The 26,178-nt window shown below is 46.0% G+C and overlaps 1 protein-coding gene across 2 annotated transcripts in view; it reads left to right on the forward strand.

The window, feature by feature from the left end:
• scn5lab (sodium channel, voltage gated, type V-like, alpha b) overlaps positions 1-26,178 on the forward strand; it is a 524,522-nt gene that overhangs the window by 278,667 nt on the left and 219,677 nt on the right. For both annotated transcript variants that reach the window (XM_085987471.1, XM_085987470.1), the window contains one exon: positions 16,639-16,995. In XM_085987471.1, coding sequence (XP_085843597.1) covers positions 16,639-16,995 — 357 coding nt within the window. The remainder of the gene's footprint in view (positions 1-16,638; positions 16,996-26,178) is intronic.

A 26,178-nucleotide genomic window follows, 5' to 3' on the forward strand; every position in this document is an offset into this window, starting at 1 on the left:
GGATCATTTATTAAGCTATCATTTATTAAGCAGGAACAGAGAGACCTGAGAGTGTATGTATGCAAATCTTTGAAGGTGGCAGGACAAGTTGATAAGGCTGTTTAAAAAAAAAAGCATATGGGATCTTTGGCTTTATTAATAGAGGCATAGAGTAGAAATGCAAGGAAGTTATACTAAAGCTTTATAAATCCCTGGTTAGGCCCCAACTGGAGTATTGTGTCCAAATCTGGGCACCACACTTTAGGAAGCATTTCAACACCTTCGAGAGGGTGCAGAGGAGATTTACTAGAATGGTACCAGGAATCTAGGATTTCAGTTACGTAGAGGGGTGGAGGAGAGCCTATGTTAGTAGTGGCCCTCAGGTAGTTCCTGGAGGGGTGAGGGAGGGAGAGGCATTCCCGGATGGGGAGAGAAGATTAAGGGGAATCCTATTTCTCATGTTCTTAGCAGAAAGGTCAATAACCAGGGGGCATAGATTTAAAGTAATTGGTAGACAGATTAGAGGAGAGTTGCGAACTTTTTTCACCCAGAGGGCGGTGGGGGTCTGGAACTCACTGCCTGAAAGGGCGGTAGAGGCAGAAACCCTCATCACATTTAAAAAGTACTTGGATATACAGTTGAAGTGCCGTAACCTACAGGGCTATGGACCAAAAGCTGGAACGTGGGATTAGGCTGGATAGCTCTTTTTCGGCCGGCACAGACACGATGGACCGAATGGCCTCCTTCTATGCCGTAAATTTCTATGATTCTATGATAGAGGTATTCAAAAGTATGAGGAGTTTTGGTAGCGCAAGCAGGGAGAAACTGTTTCCTCTGGCAAGTTGGTTGGTAACCAGAGGTCATATATTATTTAAAATAATTGGCAGAAGGATTAGAGGGGAAATGGGGAGAGCATTTTTCACATGGAGGGTTGTTAAGATCTGGAACGCTCTAACTGAAAGGGCTGTGGGAGCTGATTCCATCGGAAATTTCTAAAGGTAATTGGACATGTACTTGAAGAGGATCAATTTGTAGGGAAAAAACTGGGGAGTGGGACTAAATTGGACAGCCCTTTCAAAGAGCTGGCACAGGCATGATGGGCCGAATGATCTCCTTCTGTGCTGTATTATTCTATGATTCTTCTAACCACAACTGAGGCAAGACAAACTACAATTGCCTAACTTTTTTTTTGAGGATGTAACTGGTAGAATAGATAAGGGAGAACCAGTGGATGTGGTATATTTGGACTTTCAGAAGGCTTTCGATAAAATCCCGCATAAGAGATTAGCGTGTAAAGTTAAGGCACATGGGATTGGGGGCAAGGTACTGATTTGAATAGGGAACTGGTTGGCAGGCAGGAAGCAAAGAGTTGGAATAAATGGGTCTTTTTCCGAGTGGCAGGCAGTGACTAGTGGGGTACCGCAGGGATCGGTCCTTGGACCCCAGCTATTCACAATATATATTAATGATCTAGACGAGGGAACTAGATGTAATATCTCCAAGTTTGCAGATGACACAAAGCTGGGTGGGCGTGTGTGCTGTGAGGAGGATGCCGAGAAACTCCAGTATGATTTGGACAGGTTGGGTGATTGGGCAGATGCGTGGCAGATGCAGTATAATGTGGATAAATGCGAGGTTATCCACTTTGGTGGCAAAAACAGAAAGGCAGATTATTATCTGAACGGCAATAGATTGGGAGAAGGGGAAGTGCAACGAGACCTGGGTGTCCTTGTGCACCAATCGCTGAAGGTAAGCATGCAGGTGCAGCAGGCGGTTAAGAAGGCAAATGGTATGTTGGCCTTCGTAGCGAGAGGGTTTGAGTACAGGAACAAGGATGTCTTGCTGCAGTTGTACAGGCCTTGGTGAGACCACACCTTGAGTATTGTGTGCAGTTTTGGTCGCCTTATCTGAGGAAGGATGTTCTGGCCATGGAGGGAGTGCAGCGAAGATTTATCAGACTGATACCTGGGATGGTAAGAATGACGTATGAGGAGAGATTGGGTCGATTGGACTTATACTCGCTGGAGTTTAGAAGAATGAGAGGGGATCTCATTGAAACTTATAAAATTTTAACAGGACTAGACAGACTAGATGCAGGAAGGATGTTCCTGATGGTCAGGGAGTCCAGAACCAGGGGTCACAGTCTAAGGATAAGGGGTAAGCCATTTAGGACAGAGATGAGGAGGAATTTCTTCACCCAGAGAGTGGTGAACCTGTGGAATTCTCTACCACAGAAGGCAGTTGAGGCCAATTCATTAAATATATTCAAGAAGGAGTTAGATATATTTCTTAAGGCTAAAGGGATCAAGGGATATGGGGAGAAAGCAGGGACAGGGTACTGAGTTTGGATGATCAGCCATGATCTCATTGAATGGCGGAGCAGGCTCGAGGGGCCGAATGGCCTACTCCTGCTCCTATCTTCTATGTTTCTATGTTTCTATGTAACTTATTTCTTCCCTTTTTCCTGAACAGGAGCATAACGTTTTCCAGTCCTTTGACACAATCCTTTCCAAAGATTTTAGGATATTATGATATGTGCCTCCTTCAGCATTCTGGTTCCGACACCATCTTTTCTACTCTTAGCCCCATTAACTGTTCCCTTCTGAATAATTATCAGCAGTAGCATAATAGGCATGCAGATAGATCATTAAACTTTTAAAATAATTGGTTTTAACACCTGATCTACCAGTAAGTTTTTTTTTCAACTGTTTAGAAAGAGCCAGGCTTATTATATTTCATCTGGTGAAACCTTTGATTGCTGGCATCCCAAACTATTGGAAGTTCAGCAGTTAGGGTTATTGTGGTAAAGATTTTTGCGTTCCGGGAACAAAATTGCTAATTGAACCTCGAAGGACAAGGGCAGCAGACGCATGGGAACACCACCACATCCAAGTTTCCCTCTAAGTTACACACCATCCTGATGTAGAATCGTAGAATGATACTGCCCATAGGCAGCCATTCATGCCTGTACCTTTGAACAAGCTCCAATTAGTCCCATTCCTCCCTCCACTTTCCCCATAGCCCTGCAATTTTTCCCCCCTTCAAGTTTTTGTCTAATTCCCTTTTGAAAATTACTATTGAATCTGCTCCATCCTTCCAGGCAGTGCATTCCAGATCACAACAACTCACTGCGTAAAAGAAATTCCCCTCATCTCACCAATTACAGGAAACTTTTGATTAACCGGCCCCTAAATAACCAGAAATGTCGGTTAACCGGCAAAATTCAGGAGTAGGTTCAGGTAACTTTTATTACTTTTTTTACTCCATTTGTTGCTGTGCAAGGGTGTGGCTGCAGCTGTTGCTAAGCTACAGAGATGCTTGCAACTTGTGGCCATTGTTCTGAAGCTGCAGGGTTTGTTGCTTTATACGGAGCTCTCAGCTCCGTATCTTTTACTATAGTGTTCGGTTAGCCGGAATTTTTGATGAACCAGCACCACGTCGGTCCCGTCCGTGCCGGATACCAGAAAGTTTCCTGTACCTTAAATCTGTGTCCTCTGTTTACCGACCCTTCTGCCACTGGAAACAGTTTCTCCCTATTTACTCTATCAGAACTCTTCATGATTTTGAACACCTCTATTAAATCTCCCCTTAACCTTCTCTGCTCTAAGGAGAACAATTCCAGCTTCTCCAGTCTCTCCACATGACTGAAGTCCCTCATCCCTGGTATCATCCTGGTAAACTTCCTTAGTACCCTCTCCAAGGCCTTGACATCCTTCCTAAAGTGTGGTGCCCAGAATATTACACTGTACTCCAGCTGAGGCCTAACCAGAGATTTGTCTTCAAAGCCCCTATTTAAATAGTATCCCATACGCTTTCTTAACTGCCGCACCAACCTGCCCTGCCACCTTCAAAGATTTGTGTAGGGCAATACGTAATGACTGCAATGGAAATAAGCATTGGGAGAGATGTAAAGCGAGCTGCCCACTCGCTATCGCCCGTTTTACACTAGCGCACAGAGTCAAGGTGAAATTGAACTTGCACCTGAAATGAGCGGCAAGCCAACGGTGGGCCCACTGCATGTGCCGGTGGAAGGGCCGTGTCACATTCGGCACTGGTCCTCCCCTCCATGGAACCGGCGAGCTGCGGGCATCAATTGCGTGGCAGGGAGCAGCTCGCGGGGTTCCATCTGCAGCATTGGGTCTCGGGTAGTTCCTGGGGGAGGCGGGAGATGGTCCCGCGTGGAAGGGAGCCCAGGTCAGTATCGGCTCTCGGGTAGTTCCTGGGGGAGGCGGGAGATGGTCCCACGTTCAAGAGAGCCCAGGTCAGTATCGGCTCTCGGGTAGTTCCTGGGGAATGCGGGAGATGGTCCCGCGTGGAAGGGAGCCCAGGTCAGTATCGGCTCTCGGGTAGTTCCTGGGGGAGGCAGGAGATGGTCCCACGTTCAAGAGAGCCCAGGTCAGTATCGGCTCTCGGGTAGTTCCTGGGGGAGGCGGGAGATGGTCCCACGTTCAAGAGAGCCCAGGTCAGTATCGGCTCTCGGGTAGTTCCTGGGGGAGGCGGGAGATGGTCCCACGTTCAAGGGAGCCCAGGTCAGTATCGGCTCTCGGGTAGTTCCTGGGGGAGGTGGGAGATGGTCCCGCGTGGAAGTGAGCCCAGGTCAGTATCGGCTCTCGGATAGTTCCTGGGGGAGGCGGGAGATGGTCCCACGTTCAAGAGAGCCCAGGTCAGTATCGGCTCTCAGGTAGTTCCTGGGGGAGGCGGGAGATGGTCCCACGTTCAAGAGAGCCCAGGTCAGTATCGGCTCTCGGGTAGTTCCTGGGGGAGGCGGGAGATGGTCCCGCATTCAAGAGAGCCCAGGTCAGTATCGGCTCGGGTAGTTCCTGGGGGAGGCGGGAGATGGTCCCACGTTCAAGAGAGCCCAGGTCAGTATCGGCTCGGGTAGTTCCTGGGGGAGGCGGGAGATGGTCCCGCGTGGAAGAGAACCCAAGACAGTATCGGCTCTCGGGTAGTTCCTGGGGGAGGTGGGGTGTGGGGTGGGGGGGGAGGTGAGGAGATGATCCGGTGGAGGGGGAGAGCCCAAGACTGCGGAGGCCCTGAGGTTGTTCCTGGGGGAATGAGGAAGGGAGACATGTTCTCGGATGAGGTGAACCCAGGTTAGCAGAGGCCCTCGGGTAGATCCTGGGAGGGGGTGGGTGGGGGCTGGGGGTGGTGGTGGTGGGAGAGAGATGTTCCTGGGGGCGGGGGGAAGCCCTGATCAGCAATCGCCCGTAGTTCTTTTGTGGAGCCAGGAGGAGCAACCCTGCTCCTTCTGACTCCCCTCAAAAAACAAAGTAATGTTCAGTTTTGTTTTTCAGCGGCCTCGGGGCCCTTATTCACAGGAGTAGGCCATTCGAGCCCTCGAGCCTGTTCGGCCATTCAATTAGATCATGGCGGATCTGTATCCCAACTCCATCTCGCCCTACAGAGGATCTAGTGGAGGTTTTCAAGATTATGAAAGGGTCGACAGTGAATGATCATTAAACTAGTTGGTGAATTGGCAACAAGGGGTAACAATAAAGTACATGAGGAAAGGGCTTGGACCAGATAGCTTCAGTTGATGAACTAGAACTAGAACTTGTCCAGATGTGATAGGCTTCTTTCTGAGTTGTAAATTATATGATTCTTTCTTACTCTCAGAGAGAGTAGAGCAGAAACTGATAGCCAAGTTCCGCACTCATGAGGACGGCCTCAACCGGGATCTTGGGTTCATGTCACGCTACATGTAACCACACCTGATGTAGAGTCATCCAGACTTGTTCTCTCTACACAGATGCGGCCGGGCCTGCTGTGATTTCCAGTAAAAAAAAAAATTTTTTTTTTTTAATTGTTTTTTGTTTTTCATACAGACCCCAGCATCTGTAACATTTGACCCCTTGTGACCCCACCTCATTGTTCTTTGATGTAATGTTTTCCTGACTGACCTGTTTGGACACCATTCACACCTTTGATTGCTGTGATTATCTCTCTGCCGAGGTGTGATAAAGGGCAGTTAAAAAGATTACCTGTAATCATCTGGCAGTGTTCTCTGACTATATATGCTGTGCCTATATGCATCTCTTCACTTCACCTGACGAAGGCGCAGCGCTCCGAAAGCTTGTGATTTCAAATAAAGCTGTTGGACTATAACCTGGTGTGTGACTTCTCACATCAGAGAGAGAGAAAGACTTGCATTTCTATAGCGCCTTTCACGTCCACTGGAGTCTCAAAGTGCTTTACAGCCAATGAAGTACTTTTGAAGTGTAGTCACTGTTGTAATGTGGGAAACGCAGCAGCCAATTTGCGCACAGCAAGGTCCCACAAACAGCAATGTGATAATGACCAGATGATCTGTTTTTGTTATGTTGGTTGAGGGATAAATATTGGCCAGGATACTGGGGATAACTCCCCTGCTTTTCTTCGAAAATAGTGCCATGGGATCTTTTACGTCCACCTGAGAGAGCAGACGGGGCCTCAGTTTAATGTCTCATCCGAAAGGAGGCACCTCCGACAGTGCAGCACTCCCCCAGAGTGTCAGTCCTTGATTTATGTGCTCAAGTCGCTGGAGTGGGACTTGAACCACACAACCTTCTGACTCAGAAGCAAGTGTGCTGCCAACTGAGATACAGCTGAACACAGAGAGAGAGAGAAAGAGGGAGAGCGAGAGAGAGAGACAGATAAATGTTTCTGTGCCTATAGCAACCATCCGATTGTAGATTCAAGTTCGGGCTTTCTGATTAGTTTATGTCTGGCGGGATTAATGTCTGCATAAAAATAACACTCAAAGGGATTTTTACGTGCATGCCTTCACTAGTATGGCCTTCCCAGTCAAAATCAAATCACTAAGAGTTGATAATAGGTTTAACACAAGGATATAATCACCCGAGTACCTGTTCTGGCTCAACATCAGAGTGGTTAGCAGGCAATTAGCCGGCGTTCCTGTGCTCACTTTGTAAATAGCAGAACGAAGATTCTAGTTATTTGCTGACATTTTATAAAAGAGGCACATCCACAGGAAAGCGTTATTTGCTAAAGACTATAGTGTAGCAGAGCTTCTGTGGAGTTGTAATTACTTCGATATTGGTTTAATGGAAGGGAGCTAGCAAATAATGAATGGGGGAGGAAGAAGTCATAAGGGAGTTATTAAAAGTGTTCGTTTGAAAAATTTCAATGATAAATAAGGCAATCTAATGTTCTCCCGAACAATTTATATTATTGTGAGTTTTAATCCGTCTACTTGGTATTGGCTCCTCTGACTGACAGGCAATGAGAAATGGCACTTGGGTTGAAATTGTGCTGTGCAATATGATCCATCTACCTCCAGACATGACTATTCCATTGCTCTGCTGGCCGGACTCCCATTTTCCATCCTCCATAAACTCGAGGTCATCCAAAAGCCCGTATCCTAACTCGCACTATGTCATGTTCACCCATCACCCCTGTGCTTACTGACCTACATTGGCAACGCCTCTATTTTACAATTCTCATCTTTGTGTGACAAATCCCTCCATGGCCTCGCTCCTCCCTGTCCCTGTAACCTCCTGCAGCCCCAAATCCTCCGAAATCTCTGCGCTCCTCTAAATCTGGCCTCTTGCGCATCTCCCGCTTCCTTCGTAGCATCATTGGCGGCTGCGCCTTCAGCTGCCTGGGCCCTAAGCTCTGGAATTCCCTCCCTAAACCTCTCCGCCTCATCACCTCTCCCTCCTCTTTTACCAAACTTTTGGTCACCTATCCAAATATTTCCTTCTTTGGCTCGATGTCAGATTTTTTGCCTGATTACGCTCCTGTGAAGCGCCTTGGGAACCAACGTGCCCGTTAATTATTTTTTGAGTGTGCGGCCCCTTTAAGTGGCTGCGCGGCCCATTCAAAATGCTGCGCCTACGCGGTTTCTCGCATTGAAAAGCCGGCAGGCCGGCTGCGCGGGAGGTCCAGAGAGCTGCACGGCCATGCAGCTTAAAGGGAACATTGCTTTGGACGTTTTCCTATGTTAAAGGTGCCATTGTAGATGCAAGTTGTTGTAGGAAGAAACATGTTTGAACAAAGGTGTTAATCCATTCATTTTAAACCGATTAGTGTCATTTTTAGTTTGTCAACTCAGGAATGTCATAAGAATGTGTTCTAATATTACACAGTGCGATTTCAACCTAATTATGTATAATTTTCCCCAAGGCTAAGGTTTTCCCCTTTCAACATAGCGCTAGAGCCCCACTTTCCTGCTATCTGTTAATGCCAGATATCTGAACTGAATATTCTAATGCCCAAAGAGACTTTATGTGGAACAGCAGCCAGTTTGTTCCATTTGTCACTGGTCAGTCTCCACAGCAGGTCGTCTCATCCCCTTCACCAAAACTCAAAAGGAAAGGTAACCAGTTAGACAATTGCTGTACACTCACATGCTATGTTATAACACACCATGACTGAAAGTGGCTACCTGCTTGTTCACGATTTATGATACCAGTCAGTGAAAGGGTTAACTTAAAACACCTGCAAGCACGAGCAATAACATAGAATCTAAGAGCACAGAAGGAGGCCATTCAGCCCATCGTGCCTTTGCTGGCTCTTTGAAAGACCTCCAATTAGTCACACTCCCCTGCTCTTTCCCCATAGCCTTGAAAATCTTTCCTTTTTAAGTAGAGATCCAATTCCCTTTTGAAAATTACTATTGAATCCACTTCCACCGCCCTTTCAGGCAGTGCATTCCAGATCATAACAACTTGCTGAGTAAAGATATTCTCCTCATGTCCCCCCTGGCTTTTTTTGTCAATTGTTTTAAATCTGTGTCCTCTGGTTACTGACCCCCCTGCCAATGGAAACGGTTTCTCCCTATCTACCTTATCAAAACCCCTCAAAATTTTGAACACCTCTATTAAATCTCCCCTTAACCTGCTCTGCTCTAAGGAGAACAATCCCAGCTTCTCTAGTCTCTCCACATAACTGAAGTCCCTCATCCCCTGGTACCATTCTAGTAATTGGCCTCGGCATTCGTCTCCAACATTGGTGATTCTCTTTTGAAGTAATGGACAGCATTCCCTCTGGGCTCTTGCTATGTTGTCATCTACTCCAGCATCAAGTACACTTGGACATTCATCATCAAGAATGAGAGGGGATCTCATTGAAACTTATAAAATTCTAACAGGACTAGACAGACTAGATGCAAGAAGGATGTTCCCGATGGTCGGGGAGTCCAGAACCAGGGGTCACAGACTAAGGATAAGGGGTAAGCCATTTAGGACAGAGATGAGGAGGAATTTCTTCACCCAGAGAGTGGTGAACCTGTGGAATTCTCTACCACAGAAGGCAGTTGAGGCCAATTCATTAAATATATTCAAGAAGGAGTTAGATATATTTCTTAAGGCTAAAGGGGTCAAGGGATATGGGGAGAAGGCAGGGACAGGGTACTGAGTTTGGATGATCAGCCATGATCGCATTAAATGGCGGAGCAGGCTCGAGGGGCCGAATGGCCTACTCCTGCTCCTATATTCTATGTTTCTATGTTTACCAGAACCGTCCATGTCCTCAGATTGATGCACCATTTGTGGAAAGCCTGATGCCCAGTCTTCGCAAAGTATATTTGGTCCCCTCTGGGAAGCTGTGGCTGTTGTTTTCCTTTCCTTACATCTTCCGATGCAATAACAGAGTAGCGGCAGAGCTACCGAAGGATCCAGGCTATTCTCAACTATTAAATCAGGATGTTAATCCACACAATGTGATCTTTAGACCAGAGTAAGCTTCAAAATGATGCAGGAACAGGAGTAACAACAACAGAAAATGCTGGAAACACTCAGCAGGTCAGGCAGCATCGTGGAGAGAGAAACAGAGTTAACGTTTCAGGATCGATGATCCTTCGTCAGAACCGGAAAAAGATGAAGGAGTAACAGATAGTTTAAGCAAGTGTAGGGGCCGGGAAAGGGAGAAGGGGAGGAAAGAACAAAAGGGAAGGTCTGTGATAGGGTGGAAGGCAGGAGAGATTAAAAGACAAAAGGGATGATGGTGTGAGGTAAAAGGAGATGGTAATGGGACAAGTTAAGAAACAGAAGATGACTCGAGGAACATCACCTCATCTTTCGATTCGGCTGTAAAGCCTTCTGGACTCAACATTGAGTTCAACAATTTCAGACCATAACCTCGGCCCCTGTGTTTTCTTTTATCTCTCACATGGCAGCTGTTGATGACTCAGCCATTGTCATTCACACCTCATCTAGAGTCATCATTTGTTTTGCATCATCATGCCTTTTGTCTCTTAATCTCCTGCCTTCCATCCTATCACAGACCTTTCCTTTTGTTTTTTCCGCCCCACCTCCACTCTCCCCGCCCCTACACTTGCTTAAAAACCTGTTCCATCTCCAACTTTTTCCAGTTCTGACGAAGGGTCATCGACCTGAAACGTTAACTCTGTTTCTCTCTCTACAGAGGCTGCCTGACCTGCTGAGTGTTTCCAGCATTTTCTGTTGTTTCAGATTTCCAGCATCCGCAGTATTTTGCTATTGTAGTAGGAACAGTAGGCCATTCAACCCCTCGAGCCTGTTCCGCCATTCAGTGAGATCATGGCTGATCTGTAACTTAATACTTAGCAATCCCTAGTCTAAACTCGTCCCACAGTTTCTCAATGAGAAGAAGATCGGAATGGTAGGAATGAGAACAGGCCCTCCCGCACACTCCATCATCCAACCAGATTCTTTCCCAGCACCTGATCTGACTGTTTGTTTTCATTTTTCTATTACCAAATCTTCTCTCTAGTCTCTAATGGACTATGGATTCTGTTCTCTTTTGATTACTTCTACAGAGTCAATACTTTACTAGGTGACAGGCTGTCCAACAATTCAATGACAACCATCATGAAGAACTTACTCAGCTTGTAATCACTTCCTCTTGTTTCCTGTTCTGGATTTTCAGATACCTCTTTCCATGTCAGAGTACCTGGTCTCAATATCACATTGTGTGGATTAACGCCCTGATTCAATAGTTGAGAATACCCTGGTTCCCTGGTCTGAATATCACTGTGTGTGAATTAACACCCTTTACATTGCATAGAATGTACAGCACAGAAACAGGCAATTCAGACCAACTAGTCTATGCTGGTGTTCATGCGCCACACGAGCCTCCTCCCACCCTACTTCATCTAAACCACATCAGTATTCCCTTCTCCCTGATGTACCTATCTAACCTCCCCTTAAATGCATCTGTGCTATTCGACTCAACTACTCCCTGTGGTAGCAAGTTCCACATTCTAACCCTTCTCTGGGTAAAGAAGTTTTTCCTGAATTCCCTATTACATTTACTAGTGACTATCTTACATTTATTTTCTACCCCAGAGGGCTGTGGAGGCTCAGTCATTGAGTATATTCAAGACAGAGATCGATAGATTTTTGGATATTAAGGGAATCAAGGGATATGGGGAAAGTGCAGGAAAGTGGAGATGAGGTAGAAGATCAGCCATGATCTTATTGAATGGTGGAGCAGGCTCGAAGGGCCAAATTGCCGCCTACTGCTCCTATTTATTATGTTCTTATGTTTTTATGTCACGGCCCCTAGTTTTGGTTGCCCCCACAAGTGGAAACATCAGCCTGGATATTAACAGGGGCGTGTTATGTAGGGGAGGTGGTGGTGGGGGGAGGGGGGTGGTGCAGTGGGGGAGCGGAGTTCTGGACGGGAAACCTGGAAGTTTTAACTCCACAGTGTGTGTGTCTTTTGGCCCTGACAGGTTCCCCACCCGGAAGTCAGCTTGATTGACAGGCTTGGTTTCCAGTCGGTCAGGGAGCAGGCTGCAGGACCATACAGGGCCGATCCCCGACCCCGGGAGAGTGGGGTGTCCGATCCCTGATCCAGGGGGTGGGGGGCCGAGTGGGTACGATCCCCGAGCTGGGGGGAGGGGTTAGAAGTCAAGGCTGCCAGCCTCATTAAAATATTTAAATTACCAACTCGCCTCCTGGGTGCGGGTTGGCCACCTGCCCCTTGCTCCGCCTCCATTAAACCCAGAAGCAGGCGGATTGGGGTCGGGGTTCAGATTTTTTAAATTTTAACATCTGAACCGAACCCAACTCACCTGTTCTTGTGTGCTAAAATTCAGCCCATCTTCTCTACAGCAGCCCCATCAAACCCTTTCAGAATCTTAAAGATCTGATTAATTAGTTGTGGAAATAGAGGTAAACAAGTATGATTTGATTGGGATTACAGAAACGTGGCTGCAGGGTGGGCAAGGCTGGGAACTTAACATCCAGGGATATACAATATTTAGGAAGGATCGGCAAAAAGGTAGGGGAGGTGGGGTAGCATTGCTGGTAAAGGAGGGGATTAATGCAATGGAAAGGAAGGATATTAACTCGGATGAAACGGAATCTGTATGGGTAGAAATGAGAAATAGCAAGGGGAGGAAAACGTTAGTGGGTGTGATATATAGGCCTCCAAATAGTAATATGGAGGTGAGGGAAGGCATAAAAAGGGAAATTAGAGAAGCGTGCGATAAGAGCACAGCTGTCATCATGGGTGACTTTAATTTACATATTGATTGGACTACCCAAATTAGTAAAAATTCTGAGGAGGAGGAATTCCTGGAATGTTTTCGGGACGGTTATCTGGACCAATATGTCGAGGAGCCGACTCGAGATCAGGCCATTTTAGACTGGGTATTGTGCAATGAGAAGGGACTTATCAACAATCTTCTTGTACGAGGCCCCTTGGGTCAGAGCGATCATAATATGATCGAGCTCTCAGTCGAGATGGAGAGTGAGGAAATTGAATCAGAGACTAAGGTCCAGAACTTAAATAAAGGGAATTACGAGGGTATGAGACGGGAATTGGGTAAGATTGATTGGGTGGTGTTTCTGGGGGGATTGACAGTGGATAGACAATGGCAAGCATTCAAAGATAGAATGGAAGAATTCCAGAACATGTTTATACCGGTTTGGCATAAAAATAAACCTAAAAAGGTGGCTCAACCGTGGATAACGAGGGAAATTAGGGACAGCATAAAATCAAAAAAAAGGGCATATCAACTGGCAAAAAAAAGCACCAGACCGGAAGATTGGGGGCAGTACAGGATACAGCAAAAGAGGACAAAGGGATTAATCAGGAAGGGGAAAATAGAATACGAAAGTAAACTTGCAGCAAACATAAAGACAGACTGCAAAAGCTTTTATCGGTATATCAGGAGGAAAAGACTGGTAAAATCCCAAGTCGGTCCCTTGCAGTCCGATTCGGGAGAATATATAATGGAGAATAAGGAAATGGCAGACCAATTAAACTCATACTTTGGTTCTGTATTCACAAAGGAGGACACAAATAACCTCCCAGGAATATCGGCAAACATAGGGACTAATGAGAGGGAGGAGCTGACAGAAATTAGTATCTCTAGGGATATGGTGTTGGGTAAGTTGAGGGGACTGAAGGCCGACAAATCCCCGGGGCCTGATAAACTACATCCTAGGGTACTTAAGGAGGTGGCCCTGGAGATAGCAGATGCTCTAAGGATCATCTTCCGGAACTCCATTGACTCGGGAACAGTACCCGTGGATTGGAGGGTAGCTAATGTTACCCCAATATTTAAAAAGGGGGGTAGAGAGAAAGCAGGGAATTATAGACCAGTAAGCCTTACATCGGTTGTGGGCAAAATGCTAGAGTCCATTATTAAGGATAAAATAGCGGAGCACTTGACAAATGGGGAAAGGATCGGACAGAGTCAACATGGATTTACAAAGGGTAAATCGTGTTTGACTAATCTGCTGGAATTTTTTGAGGAAGTAACTGGTAAAATAGATGGGGGAGAGCCAGTGGATGTGGTGTACCTTGACTTCCAGAAAGCCTTCGATAAGGTTCCACACAAAAGATTATCATGCAAAATTAAGGCTCATGGGATTGGGGGCAAAGTATTAACGTGGATAGAGAACTGGCTGGCGGATAGAAAACAGAGAGTTGGAATAAACGGCTCGTTTTCGGAGTGGCAGGCAGTGACCAGCGGGGTGCCGCAAGGATCTGTCCTGGGACCCCAGCTGTTCACAATATATATAAATGATCTGGATCAGGGAATTGGATGCAATATTTCCAAATTCGCTGACGACACTAAACTAGGAGGAGGGGTGGGCTCTGATGAGGATGTCAGGAGGCTACAGTGCGATTTGGACAGGTTGGGAGAATGGGCGGATACGTGGCAGATGCACTATAATGTGGATAAATGCGAGGTTATCCACTTTGGGGGCAAAAACAGGAGGGTAGATTATTATCTAAATGGCAATAGATTGGGAGATGGGGAAGTGCAGAGGGACCTGGGTGTTCTTGTGCACCAGTCACTGAAGGAGAGCATGCAGGTGCAACAGGCGATTAAGAAGGCAAATGGTATGTTGGCCTTCATATCAAGGGGGTTCGAGTATGGGAATAGGGATACCTTACTACAGCTGTACAAGGTGCTGGTGAGACCGCATCTGGAGTATTGTGTACAGTTTTGGTCGCCCCATCTGCGGAAGGATGTTCTTGCCATGGAAAGAGTGCAGCGGCGATTCACCAGGCTGATACCTGGAATGGCGGGAATGACCTACGAGGAGAGATTGAATAGTTTGGGCTTGTACTCACTGGAGTTTAGAAGATTGAGAGGGGATCTCATCGAAACATATAAAATTATGGCAGGCCTGGACAGGCTGAATTCAGAGAGAATGTTTCCAATGGCAGGGGAGCACAGAACCAGGGGCCACAGTCTAAAAATAGCGGGCAAATCATTTAAAACAGAGATGAGGAAGAATTTCTTCACTCAAAGAGTGGTGAGCCTGTGGAATTCCCTGCCACAGAGGGCTGTGAAGGCTAATTCAATAAATATTTTCAAGAGAGAATTGGATATATTTCTGAAGGCTAAGGGGATTAAGGGTTACGGAGAAAAGGCGGGGACGGGGTACTGAACTGGTAAGATCAGCTAAGATCTCAGATGAAGATCAGCCATGATCTCATTGAATGGCGGAGCAGGCTCGAAGGGCCGAATGGCCTACTCCTGTTCCTATCTCTATGTTTCTATGTTTCTATCTCTATCAGCCTTCTCTTTTCTAGAGAAAAGAGCCCCAGCCTTCTAATTTCTGGTATCATCCTGGTAAATCTTTCTGCACCCTCTCCAGTGCCTTTTTATAATATGGAGACCAGAAGTGTGCACGGTACTCCAAGTGCGGTCCAACCCTGATTCAGAGTCAGAGTGCCCTGGTCTAAAGATCGCATTGTGTGGGTTAACACTGACTGATTAGATGGAGTGCCCTTGTACAAATATCATGTGAAGTAACACCCTGGCTGAAGGAAGAATGTCCCTTTACAAGTCTCACATCATGGTATCAGTTGCACCACAATTATCACCAACGTGATTCTTCTACAACCAGTGAAGCCAACAGAATAATGTATGTGCGGCAAAGTTCCTAATCTGCGATTCTGATTGGGCACATTAGTGGTGTTAATGTAATATTATACCAGCCACTGTGAGTTGTGCAGTTTACACAGTGAAAATAGTGTGTTTAGGTGTTTTTTTTTTTGTCTCTCCAAGTTTCTCTCCTCCTTTAATGCCAGGATTAAGAACATAAGAAATAGGAGCAGGAGTAGGCCATACGGCCCTTCGAGCCTGCTCCGCCATTCAGTGATCTTCTACCTCAACTTCACTTTCCTGCCCGAACCCCATTAGGTCCCATAAGCACTAACAACCCAACATCCAATTGGATGTTCTGCATACTTGAGCTTAATTAGTGAACGTTAGAAAGCTAGTCAACTGTGGGGGCACCAACACTGAGCCTAAACCTGACCCCGCCTGACCCCCTGCACACTTGCCAATAAGGGGCACTGGGTCAGGGGTGAGGAGAGCCTTGTTTTGATTATTTTTTTTCTCCCATCCATTGCCCGGGGGAGCCAAGGCCAATATTGTTACTTTTACTGCCACTCCCAGGTGAGATCAACTAGCTCAGCACCAGCTAGCGATTGAACCCAGGACCCAGGAGTTTAGAAGAATGAGAGGGGATCTTATTGAGACATATAAGATTCTGAGGGGGATTGACAGGGTGGATGCAGGGAGGATGTTTCCCCTCGTGGGGGAACCTAGAACTAGGGGGCATAGTTTCAGAATAAGGGGTCGCCCATTTAAAACAGAGATGAGGAGGAATTTCTTCTCTCAGAGGGTCGTGAATCTTTGGAATTCTCTTCCCCAGAGAGCTGTGGAAGCGGAGTCATTGAATATATTCAAGACAGAAATCGATAGATTTTTGAAAAACAGGGGCATCAAGGGTTATGGGGAGCGGGCAGGGAAGTGGAGTTGAGGCCAAGATCAGATCGGCCATGATCTTATTGAATGGCGGAGCAGGCTCGAGAGGCCGAATGGCCTACTCCTGCTCCTATTTCTTTATGTTCTTATGCTCCTAGTTTGAATAGCAGATAGGGCAGTATATTCATCTTCAGAGAGTATTTCCAGGACCCTGAAATTATCTTTGAACTACCCAGTCAGATGAACAAAACCTAATGTACTGTTTTGCAGTTAAACATGCAATCAGATTAGAAGATAATAGACCTCATGCCATCAGTTGACTTGTTCACAGGGTGCATGCTTCAAAGCAGAGAGGCGTAAGTAGAATTAGTAAGAAAATATTCATGAAACTTTCCTTCTACTTCACCCGTTCGCTCTGTCTTAATTGTAACCCAGCTAACCAACACGTGTCGCACATTGTCTAATGTGAGATTTTGTCCAATCTTACTTCACAGCTCAGAGTCTTTAAGCTGGCAAAATCATGGCCCACCCTCAACACGCTCATTAAGATCATTGGTAATTCGATAGGCGCTTTGGGCAACCTGACCCTCGTTCTGGCCATCATCGTCTTCATCTTCGCCGTGGTCGGGATGCAACTCTTTGGCAAAAACTACAACGAAGAAGTCTGCAAGATCTCAATCAAGTGCAAGCTCCCGCGCTGGCACATGCACGACTTCTTCCACTCTTTCCTCATCGTCTTTCGGGTTCTGTGCGGCGAGTGGATCGAAACCATGTGGGATTGTATGGAGGTGGCTGGGCAGCCCTTGTGCATCCTCGTCTTCATGCTGGTCATGGTGATTGGAAACCTCGTGGTAAGTCCTCACGCTATGCTTTTGGGTTTTACGTTTGATATTCTACTGGGGCGCGGTGCCACCCACCGTTCCTGAGAAGCAAGCCCCATATCCTCTGATACAAAACGTGTGTTTACGTAGAATTATGTAGAATTTACGGCACAGAAACAGGCCATTCGGCCCAACAGGTCTGTGCCGGTGTTTATGCTCCACACGAGCCTCCTCCCACCCCGCTTCATTGAATGCCTTCATCTAAACTTCTCTTCCTTTCCCCCTCATCTGCTTATCTTGCTTTCCCTTAAAAGCATCTGTGTTATTCGCCTCAACTACTCCCTGTGGTAGCGAGTTCCACTTTCTAACCACTCTCTGGGTAAAGAAGTTTCTTCAGAAATCCCTGTTTGATTTATTTGTGACGATCTTATATTTACGGCCTACACAAAAGCAAAATACCGCGGATGCTGGAAACGTGAAATAAAAGCAGAAAATGCTGGGAACACTTAGCAGGTCAGGCAGCATCCGTGGAGAGAGAAACAGAGTTAACGTGTTTATCGACCTGAAACGTTAACTCTGTTTCTCTCTCCACAGATGCTGCCTGACCCGCTGAGTATTTCCAGCATTTTCTGTTTTTATTTTATATTTATGGCCCCTAGTTCTGGTCTCCCTCGCAAGTGGAAACATCTTCTCCACGTCTACCCTTTCAAACCCCTTCATAATGTTAAAGACCTGAATCAGGTCATCCCTCAGCCTTCTCTTTTCCAGAGAAAAGGGCCTCAGCCTGTTAAACCCTCCCTGATAGGTATAACCTCTCAGTTCTGGTATCATTTATTGCAATTCCTTATTGCACCTTCTCCAGTGCCTCTATATCCTTCTAATAATATGGAGACCAGAATTGTGTACTCCCAAGTGTGGCCTAACCAAGGTTCTATGCAAGTTTAACATAACTCTACCTGTCCGATATCTTTCGTCAGACCTAGGAATTGAACATAGAGCCCTTGCTACTGTACACCAGTTTCTTGGAATAAATTATGTGCCACCACATGATTCGGCTTGTCTTTAATAGATGGAATGGTCAGGGGAAACATCCTCCCCGTAGATGCAGGGAGGATGTTTCCCCTGGCTGGGGAGTCTAGAACCAGGGGTCACAGTCTCAGAATAAGGAGTTGGCCATTTAGGACTGAGATGTGGAGAAATTTCTTCACTCAGAGGGTGGTGAATCTTTGGAATTCTCTACCCCAGAGGGCTGTGGAGGCTTAATCGTTGAGTATATTCAAGACAGAGTTCGATAGATTTTTGAATATTAAGGGATATGGGGATACGGGGATCATGCAGGAAAGTGGAGATGAGATAGATCAGCCATGATCTTATTGAATGTACATAGAACATAGAAAAATAGGAGCAGGAGTAGGTCATTTGGCCCTTCGAGCCTGCTCCGTCATTCAATAAGATCATGGCTGATCCTCTATCTCAATATCATATTCCCGCTCTCTCCCCATACCACTTGATGCCTTTTGTGTCTAGAAATCTATCTATCTCCTTCTTAAATATATTCAGTGACTTGGCCTCCACAGGCTTCTGTGGTAGAGAATTCCACAGGTTCACCACCGTCTGAGTGAAGAAATTTCCCCTCATCTCAGTCCTAAATGTCCTACCCCGTATCCTGAGACTGTGACCCCTGGTTCTAGAGCCCCCCCCCAGCCAGGGGAAACATCCTCCCTGCATCCAGTCTGTCTAGCCCTGACAGAATTTTATACGTTTCAATGAGATCCCCTCTCATTCTTCTAAACTCTAGTGAATACAGGCCTAGTCGACCCAATCTCTCCTCATACGACAGTCCTGCCATCCCAGGAATCAGTCTGGTGAACCTTCGCTGCACTCCCTCTATAGCAAGTATATCCTTTCTTAGGTAAGGAGACCAAAACTGCACACAGTACTCCAGGTGTGGTCTCACCAAGGCCCTGTACAACTGTAGTAAGACATCCTTGCTCCTGCACTCAAATCCTCTTGCAATGAGGGCCAACATACCATTTGCCTTCCTAACTGCTTGCTGCACCTGCATGTTTGCTTTCAGTGACTGGTGTACAAGGACACCCAGGTCCCTCTGTACATCAACATTTTCCAATCTAGCACCATTTAAATAATACTCTGCCTTTCTGTTTTTCCTACTGAAGTGGATAACTTCACATTTATCCACTCCTGCTCCTATTTCTTATGCTCTTACTGAATATATACTCTATCGAATGGACTCAGAGCCCAAAGCAATAGATGGTTTATATCACATAAAACGTTAACAGTATACAGTAGAAAACACAATGGCCCAGATTTTGCTGTGGCAGGGCAGCCAGCAGCATCCGTCATTAGTTAGACTTTCCCTTAGGTATTTCAAACTTTTGCGTGTTAATTTGCTGGAAGTGTCGCAGAAAGGGAAACTGGGCATCTGGGCCCTGAGTGAACAGGGCAAGGAACTGTGTATGTCCTTAACCAATCAGATTGAGGGATTGTAAAATGAACAGCGCAAGGACTGAGAAGGAAGTGTAAATTAGAGCAGGTGAAGTCAATGTCAAATCAGGCACAGAATGAGAAATAAAGAGAGGGAAAGAAAGATTGGATTATGAGAGAGAAGAAAAGACAGAAAGGAAAAGTTACAAAAAATTAAGTTATAATTTTACATTTTTTAAACCTGGAAGAATGAGACTCGACATTTGTAATAAAAAAATATTTGCATTTCTAAATCACCTTTCACAACCTCAGCAAGCGCCAAGTGGTTTACAGCCAATGAAGTACTTTTGAAGTGTAATCACTGTTGTAATGTAGGAATCGTTAATAGTGTAATAGTTAATTATTACTGCCAGAGAGGCTGATTGCCAGTAATTAACACTTGCCGCCTCATTAAAGGGCTACTTAGACTTGAACAAAGGCAAAATACTGCGGGTGCTGGAAATCTGAAATAAAAACAGAAAATACTGGAAAAGATCAGGCAGCATCTGATCCGCTGAGAGGTTCCAGCATTTTCTGTTTTTTTACTTTGACTTCAAATGACTCGTCTTAACTTTCTGTGGCGATTTTAGTTTGTATCTACCGCGCAAATACAGCAGCTTCACGCCAATCAACGGTGAGGCAGACAGCGAGATGTCGTTTTCGCGAAGCATCTCGGACAGATTTAGGAGTTTAACCGCACGTCTGCCCCCTCCCCCCCCCCCCGCCCTCGCCTGAAGTTGCTGCACCATTTGCGCAGGAACAACAGCGAGCGTCACTAGCTTCACCGTTATTCTGGCATGAAAATATGGGCCGACAGTCATAGAATGAACAAACTTTTCCATCCTTCACAAACTATCCAAACAATAACGGTGTTCCTCCCTGAGCTACCTCTCAATATATATCTAAACCGAAGAACGGATGCTGACATGGTTGAGCTGTGAGCAGGGAAGTCAAACTAGCCTGGGCCTTCTGCTGGCTGTTGTAGACGGCAAACTGCATGATCTAAGAGCACGTAGTCCAGTATAAACCTATCTTTGGAACCGTTGGCCATAGAGTTGTGTGTCAGAGCGGCGCATAGCCCATCACTGACCCGGCCCCCTCCTCACTGCTCACAGACTCATTTGTCAGTCAGACTCCGAGATTCACAGATCTACAGCACAGAAGGAGATGCTTGACCCTTGACTCCTGTGCGAGCGCTCTGTGACAGCTGTCCACTTAGCCCCATTCCCCCCTACATTGCAACAGTGACTACACGCCAAAAGTACTTCATTGAGCAGGCTGAGGCTCTTTTCTATAGAAAACAGAAGGCTGAGGGGTGACCTGATAGAGGTCTTTAAAATTATGATAGGGTAGCTGTAGAGGAGCTGTTTCTCCTTGTGTGGGGGGGGTGGGGGGAAGTGGGAGTCCAACACTAGGAGTTGTAAATATAAGGAAGTCTTTAATAAATCCAATAATGAATTCAGGAGCAATTTCTTCACCTAGAGTGTGATTAGAATGTGGAACCCGCTACTGCACGGAGTAGTTGAGACGAATAGCATAGCTGCATTTAAGGGAAAGCTAGATAAGCAGATGAGGGAGAAAGGAATAGAGGGATATGTTGAAGGGGTTAGATGAAGTGAGGTGGGAAGAGGCTCTTGTGGAGCACAAACACCGGCACGGACCGGTCAGGCACGGATGGCCTGTATCTGTGCTGTAAATTCTATGTAATATCTCGTGCTTTGGGACGTATATAAAATTCTGTCAGGTCTGGACAGACTAGATGCAGGAAGGATGTTTCTGATGGCCGGGGAGTCCAGAACCAGAGGTCACAGTCTAAGGATAAGGGGTAGGCCATTTAGGACTGAAATGAGGAGGAATTTCTTCACCCAGAGAGTGGTGAACCTGTGGAATTCTCTACCACAGAGGGCAGTGGAGAACAGTTCATTAAATATATTCAAGAAAGAGTTGAATATATTTCTTGAGGCTAAAGGGATCAAGGGATATGGGGAGGAGGCAGGGACAGGGTACTGAATTTGGATGATCAGCCATGATCTCATTGAATGGCGGAGCAGGCTCGAAGGGCCGAATGGCCTACTCCTGCTCCTATCTTCTATGTTTCTATGTTTCTATGTCCTGAGGCTGTGGTCAGCTCTATAGTGATGCTAGTCCTTTCTTTCATTCTTTCCCTCGGGCTCGTAGACCGCTCTAAAGTGCTGACCTCCATTGTTCAGAGTGAAGCTGCCTGGCCACTCGTGAACGCTTCACCGAAGTGACTGAGGAGGGAGGGATGCACAAAATGTCAGATCTCCCTTAAACAACATATCTGGTACTATTTTATAAAAGGCGCCATATCTATTTCTATCTGTACTGGACGATCTTCTGTGATGTCGTGCATGGGAAGGCAACAGGGAGGATATGCTTGAATAGTATAAAACACGAGTTAAGCCTCAGCGAGAGTACTGCGTGCAGTTCTGGTCACCACATTACAAGAAAGATGTATTTGCACTAGAGAGGGTGCAGAGGAGATTTATGAGGATGTTGCCGCGACTGGAGAATTTTAGCTATGAGGAAAGACTGGATAGGCTGGGGTTGTTTTCTTTGGAACAGAGGAGGCTGAGGGGAGACCTAATTGAGGTGTATAAAATTATGAGGGGCCTAGATAGAGTGGATAGGAAGGAGGGGTCAATAACCAGGGGGCACAGATTTAAAGTAATTGGATTAGAGGGGAGTTGAGGAGAACTTTTTTCACCCAGATGGTGGTGGGGGTCTGGAACTCACTGTCTGAAAGGATGGTAGAGGCAGAAACCCTCATCACATTTAAAAAGTACTTGGATCTGCACTTGAAGTGCCGAAACCTACAAGGCTACGGACCAAGAGCTGGGAAGTGAGATTAGGCTGGATAGCTCTTTTTCGTCCATCACAGACACAATGGGCCGAATGGCCTCCTTCTGTGCTGTAATTTCTATGATTCTTTCTATGAACATCAAGTGTGGCCTTCAAGTGAAGTGGGGTTAGAGGCCAGGGGAAAATTGGACCAGGGCATGCAGACATTATTCAGTCCCCGTTTTAAAGACATATTTTCCATTCTTATTTTTATATAGTACTGTGATTTTATATTATACATTCAGTGGAGGTCAGGCCAACGTTTATTCCTAAACCAATATCACTACGAATAGATTGTCTGATCATTTATCTTGTTGCTGTTTGTGACACTTTGCAAATTGGCTGCTGCATTTTCCCTACATTACAGCGGTGACTACAATTCAAAAAGCACTTCATTCTCTGTGAAGCATTATGAGACCTTCTGAGGTCATGAAAGGGGCTATATAAGTAGTAATTTGGGAGGCAGAGAGCTGGAGTTAGTTGATGCAAAGGGGTTTCTCTGAGGAGCTGTGAGACATACAACTGAATTGCTACAGCACTGCCACTGGTGGAAGAATGTCATTACAAGTTTGCATTGGCCAGTTTCCATTACAACTGGTGTCATGACAATATACATAAGAACATAAGAAACAAGAGCAGGAGTCGGCCGTTCGGCCCCTCGAGCCTGCTCCGCCATTCAATAAGATCATGGCTGATCTTCTACCTCAACTTCACTTTCCTGCACTATCCCCATATCCCTTGATTCCCTTAATATCCAAAAATCTATCGATCTCTGTCTTGAATATACTCAATGACTGAGCCTCCACAGCCCTCTGGGGTAGAGAATTCCAAAGATTCACCACATTCTGAGTGAGGAAATTTCTCCTCATCTCAGTCCTAAATGGCCAACCCCTTATTCTAAGACTGTGACCCCTGGTTCTAGACTCCCCAGCCAGGGGAAACATCCTCCCTGCATCTACCCTGTCAAGCCCTGTAAGAATTTTGTATGTTTCAATGAGATCACCTCTCATTCTTCTAAACTCTAGAGAATATAGGCCTAGTACTCAATCTCTCCTCATAGGACAATCCCCCCATCCCAGGAACCAGTCTGGTGAACCTTCGTTGCTCTCTCTCTATGGCAGGTATATCCTTTCTCAGGTAAGGAGACCAAAACTGTACACAATACTCCAGGTGTGGTCTCACCAGGGCCCTATATAATTGCAGTAAGACATCTTTACTCTTATACTCACATCCTCTTGTAATAAAGGCCAACATACCATTTGCTTTCCTAATTGCTTGCTGTACCTGCATGTTAACTTTCAGTGATTCGTGTACAAGGACACCCAGGTCCCACTGACCACCAACATTTCCCAATCTCTCACCATTTAAAAAATACTCTGCTTTTCTATTTTTCCTACCAAAGTGGATAACTTCACATTTCTCCACATTATATTCCATTTGCCATGTTCTTGCTCACTCACTTAGCCTGTCTATATCTCCTTGAAGCCTCTTTGCATCCTCCTCACAACTTACATTCCCACCCAGCTTTGTATCAACAGCAAACTTGGATATATTACATTCGGTCCCCTCATCCAAATCAGTGATGAAGATTGTGAATAGCTGAGGCCCAAGCACTGATCCTTGCGGTACCCCACGAGTTACAGCCTGCCAACCTGAAAATGACCCGTTTATTCCTACTCTCTGTTTTCTGTCCATTAACCAATCCTCAATCCATGCTGGTAATATTACCCCCAATCCATGAGCCCTAATTTTGTTTAATAACCTCTTGTGTGGCACCTTATATTAATTTAGAATGGAAGGATGTGGCACTAAAATGTGACAAATAATAAGGATAACAGAAAATAAGGTTTTGGAGACAGGATGTTATTGCGGACATGGGATTTTTAACATAGATAGAGCCGGGAAAGGGAGCGTTTCCAACTGAAAGTGCTCCCTTCGGATTTTCCTTCCCCTTTAAGTTAATTTTTCTCTCTGAGATCTTGTGCAGGACAATGGTGCTGAATCACTTTCCACTGATAAACCGGTAAATTGGCATTGCAGCAGGGCAACACCATTAGTGATACTACATGTTAAAATTGGAGTTACAAATCCTTTTTTTGCAGAAGATTCCTTAAACGAGCTGATACAGCCCAAATAAAGCGAAATCTCCAACCTGCTAACAACAGTTGTTTAGATGGTGGTCTACTAGCGACATAGTTCAGATACTTTAAGACCCTGATATTCACCGGGAGGCTTCAGGTTCAAGTCCCAGATGGTCGATTGGTATTCCTACTCTGGCTTGCCCTGTATCAGGCTTTGCTAATTGTGATGGAATTGAGGAACACAACGGGCTGGATTTTCCTAAGCCCCTGGAGTCGGGTTGGAGGCGTGTGGGCGATAAAAATCGGAGATCCGGGGGTCCCGACCCCATCCCGCCTCCATGTCAATTTCATAGGAGTCGGGTTCCCGACAAGTGCTGGAACCCGACTCCCAGAGGCGGGAAGGGATTAAAGGCAATTAAACTGCCTGTTAACAGGTAGTTAACAGGTAGTTTTTTGCCTATTCGCGATTTTTATTGCTGGTTTGTGGGCTTCCCGACAGCTCCAAACCACGAAAATTTTTCGAGGCGGGACGTGGGTCTGAGGTCTTGGAGGGGTCGAGATGCCCAGTGTTCAGGTGAGTGAGGGGTGCAGGAGTGCAAAGGTAAGTATTTTGCAAGTGTTTAAATAAGTTTCACTTACTTTTACTTACCTTTACAGGAGTCCTGCATTCCGGTGTCGGGAGTCGGCTGCAAGAACCACAGAAGCTCCGATTTAAAAAAAAAATCAGCTTCTTTGTTTCTACAGCAAAATGATTTTAAAGTTATCCTGAGAAAGGACTGAGGCTGAATTAGCAGTTTTTCAGTGCTTGACAGCTTCAAACAGCTGTTAAACACTGATATTTCATCTGCCAAAAGCTTTTGACAGATGAAATGTCAATCTCTGACGTCACCTGTTGCCGGGTGGCCCTTAATTGGCCTGCTGAGCCCACAGGGCGGGCTCAACAAGGTCAATCAGAGGAAGATCCAGTGGGTTGGCCACAACTCCATGGAGGCGGGACAACAAGCCCGAATGTGGGTTTCCCACCTCCAACCCGCCCCCGTAGCAAAATCCAGCCCAACGAGAGGGAGAATTCAGCCAGTGCTGAAATGTGAAAGAAAGGGAAAAAAAGGACTTCCTTTTAAGTAACACCTTGGGCTGGATTTTATCAATGGAGGCGAGTAGGAGGCGGGACTCCCACTTTTGGGGTTGTAGTCCCGCCTCCATCGAGTTGTGGCCAACCCACTCGATTTTTCCTTGATTGACCTTGTTGAGTCCACCCAGTGGGCTCAGCAGGCCAATTAAGGGCCACCCGACAACAGGTGACGTCACAGATTGACATTTCATCTGTCAAGAGCTTTTGACAGATGAAATATCAGCGTTTGACAGCTCTTTGAAGCTGTCAAACACTGACAATCTGTACTCTAAGTTAATTCCTTCCTCCCAGGCTGATTTAGAGATCTCTCCAGAACAGAAAGCAGAATGCTGCAACTTTTGACAGCTCGCGGCCATTCTGCTTTCTGTGCCGGTGAGATGAGGGACTCCTGAGACCTGAAGGAAGGAAGCCTGTAAAGGTAAGTAAAACTTATTTAAACACTTTACACACACCAAACACACTTACCTCTGCACTCATGCACCCATCACTCACCTGAACACCAGACATCTCGAACTCTCCAATCCTTCAGCCCGACGTTCCACCTCGCTATCTTGGCGTGGTTTGGAGCCGTCGGGCAGCCCACACTTCAGGGATAAAAATAGGGATTAGGCTAAAAACTGCCTGTTAACTACCTGTTAACAGGCAGTTAATTGG

This window comes from Somniosus microcephalus, chromosome 5, assembly GCF_052327205.1.
Source record: "Somniosus microcephalus isolate GS21.2 chromosome 5, FLI_Smic_1.0, whole genome shotgun sequence".
Taxonomy (NCBI): domain Eukaryota; kingdom Metazoa; phylum Chordata; class Chondrichthyes; order Squaliformes; family Somniosidae; genus Somniosus; species Somniosus microcephalus.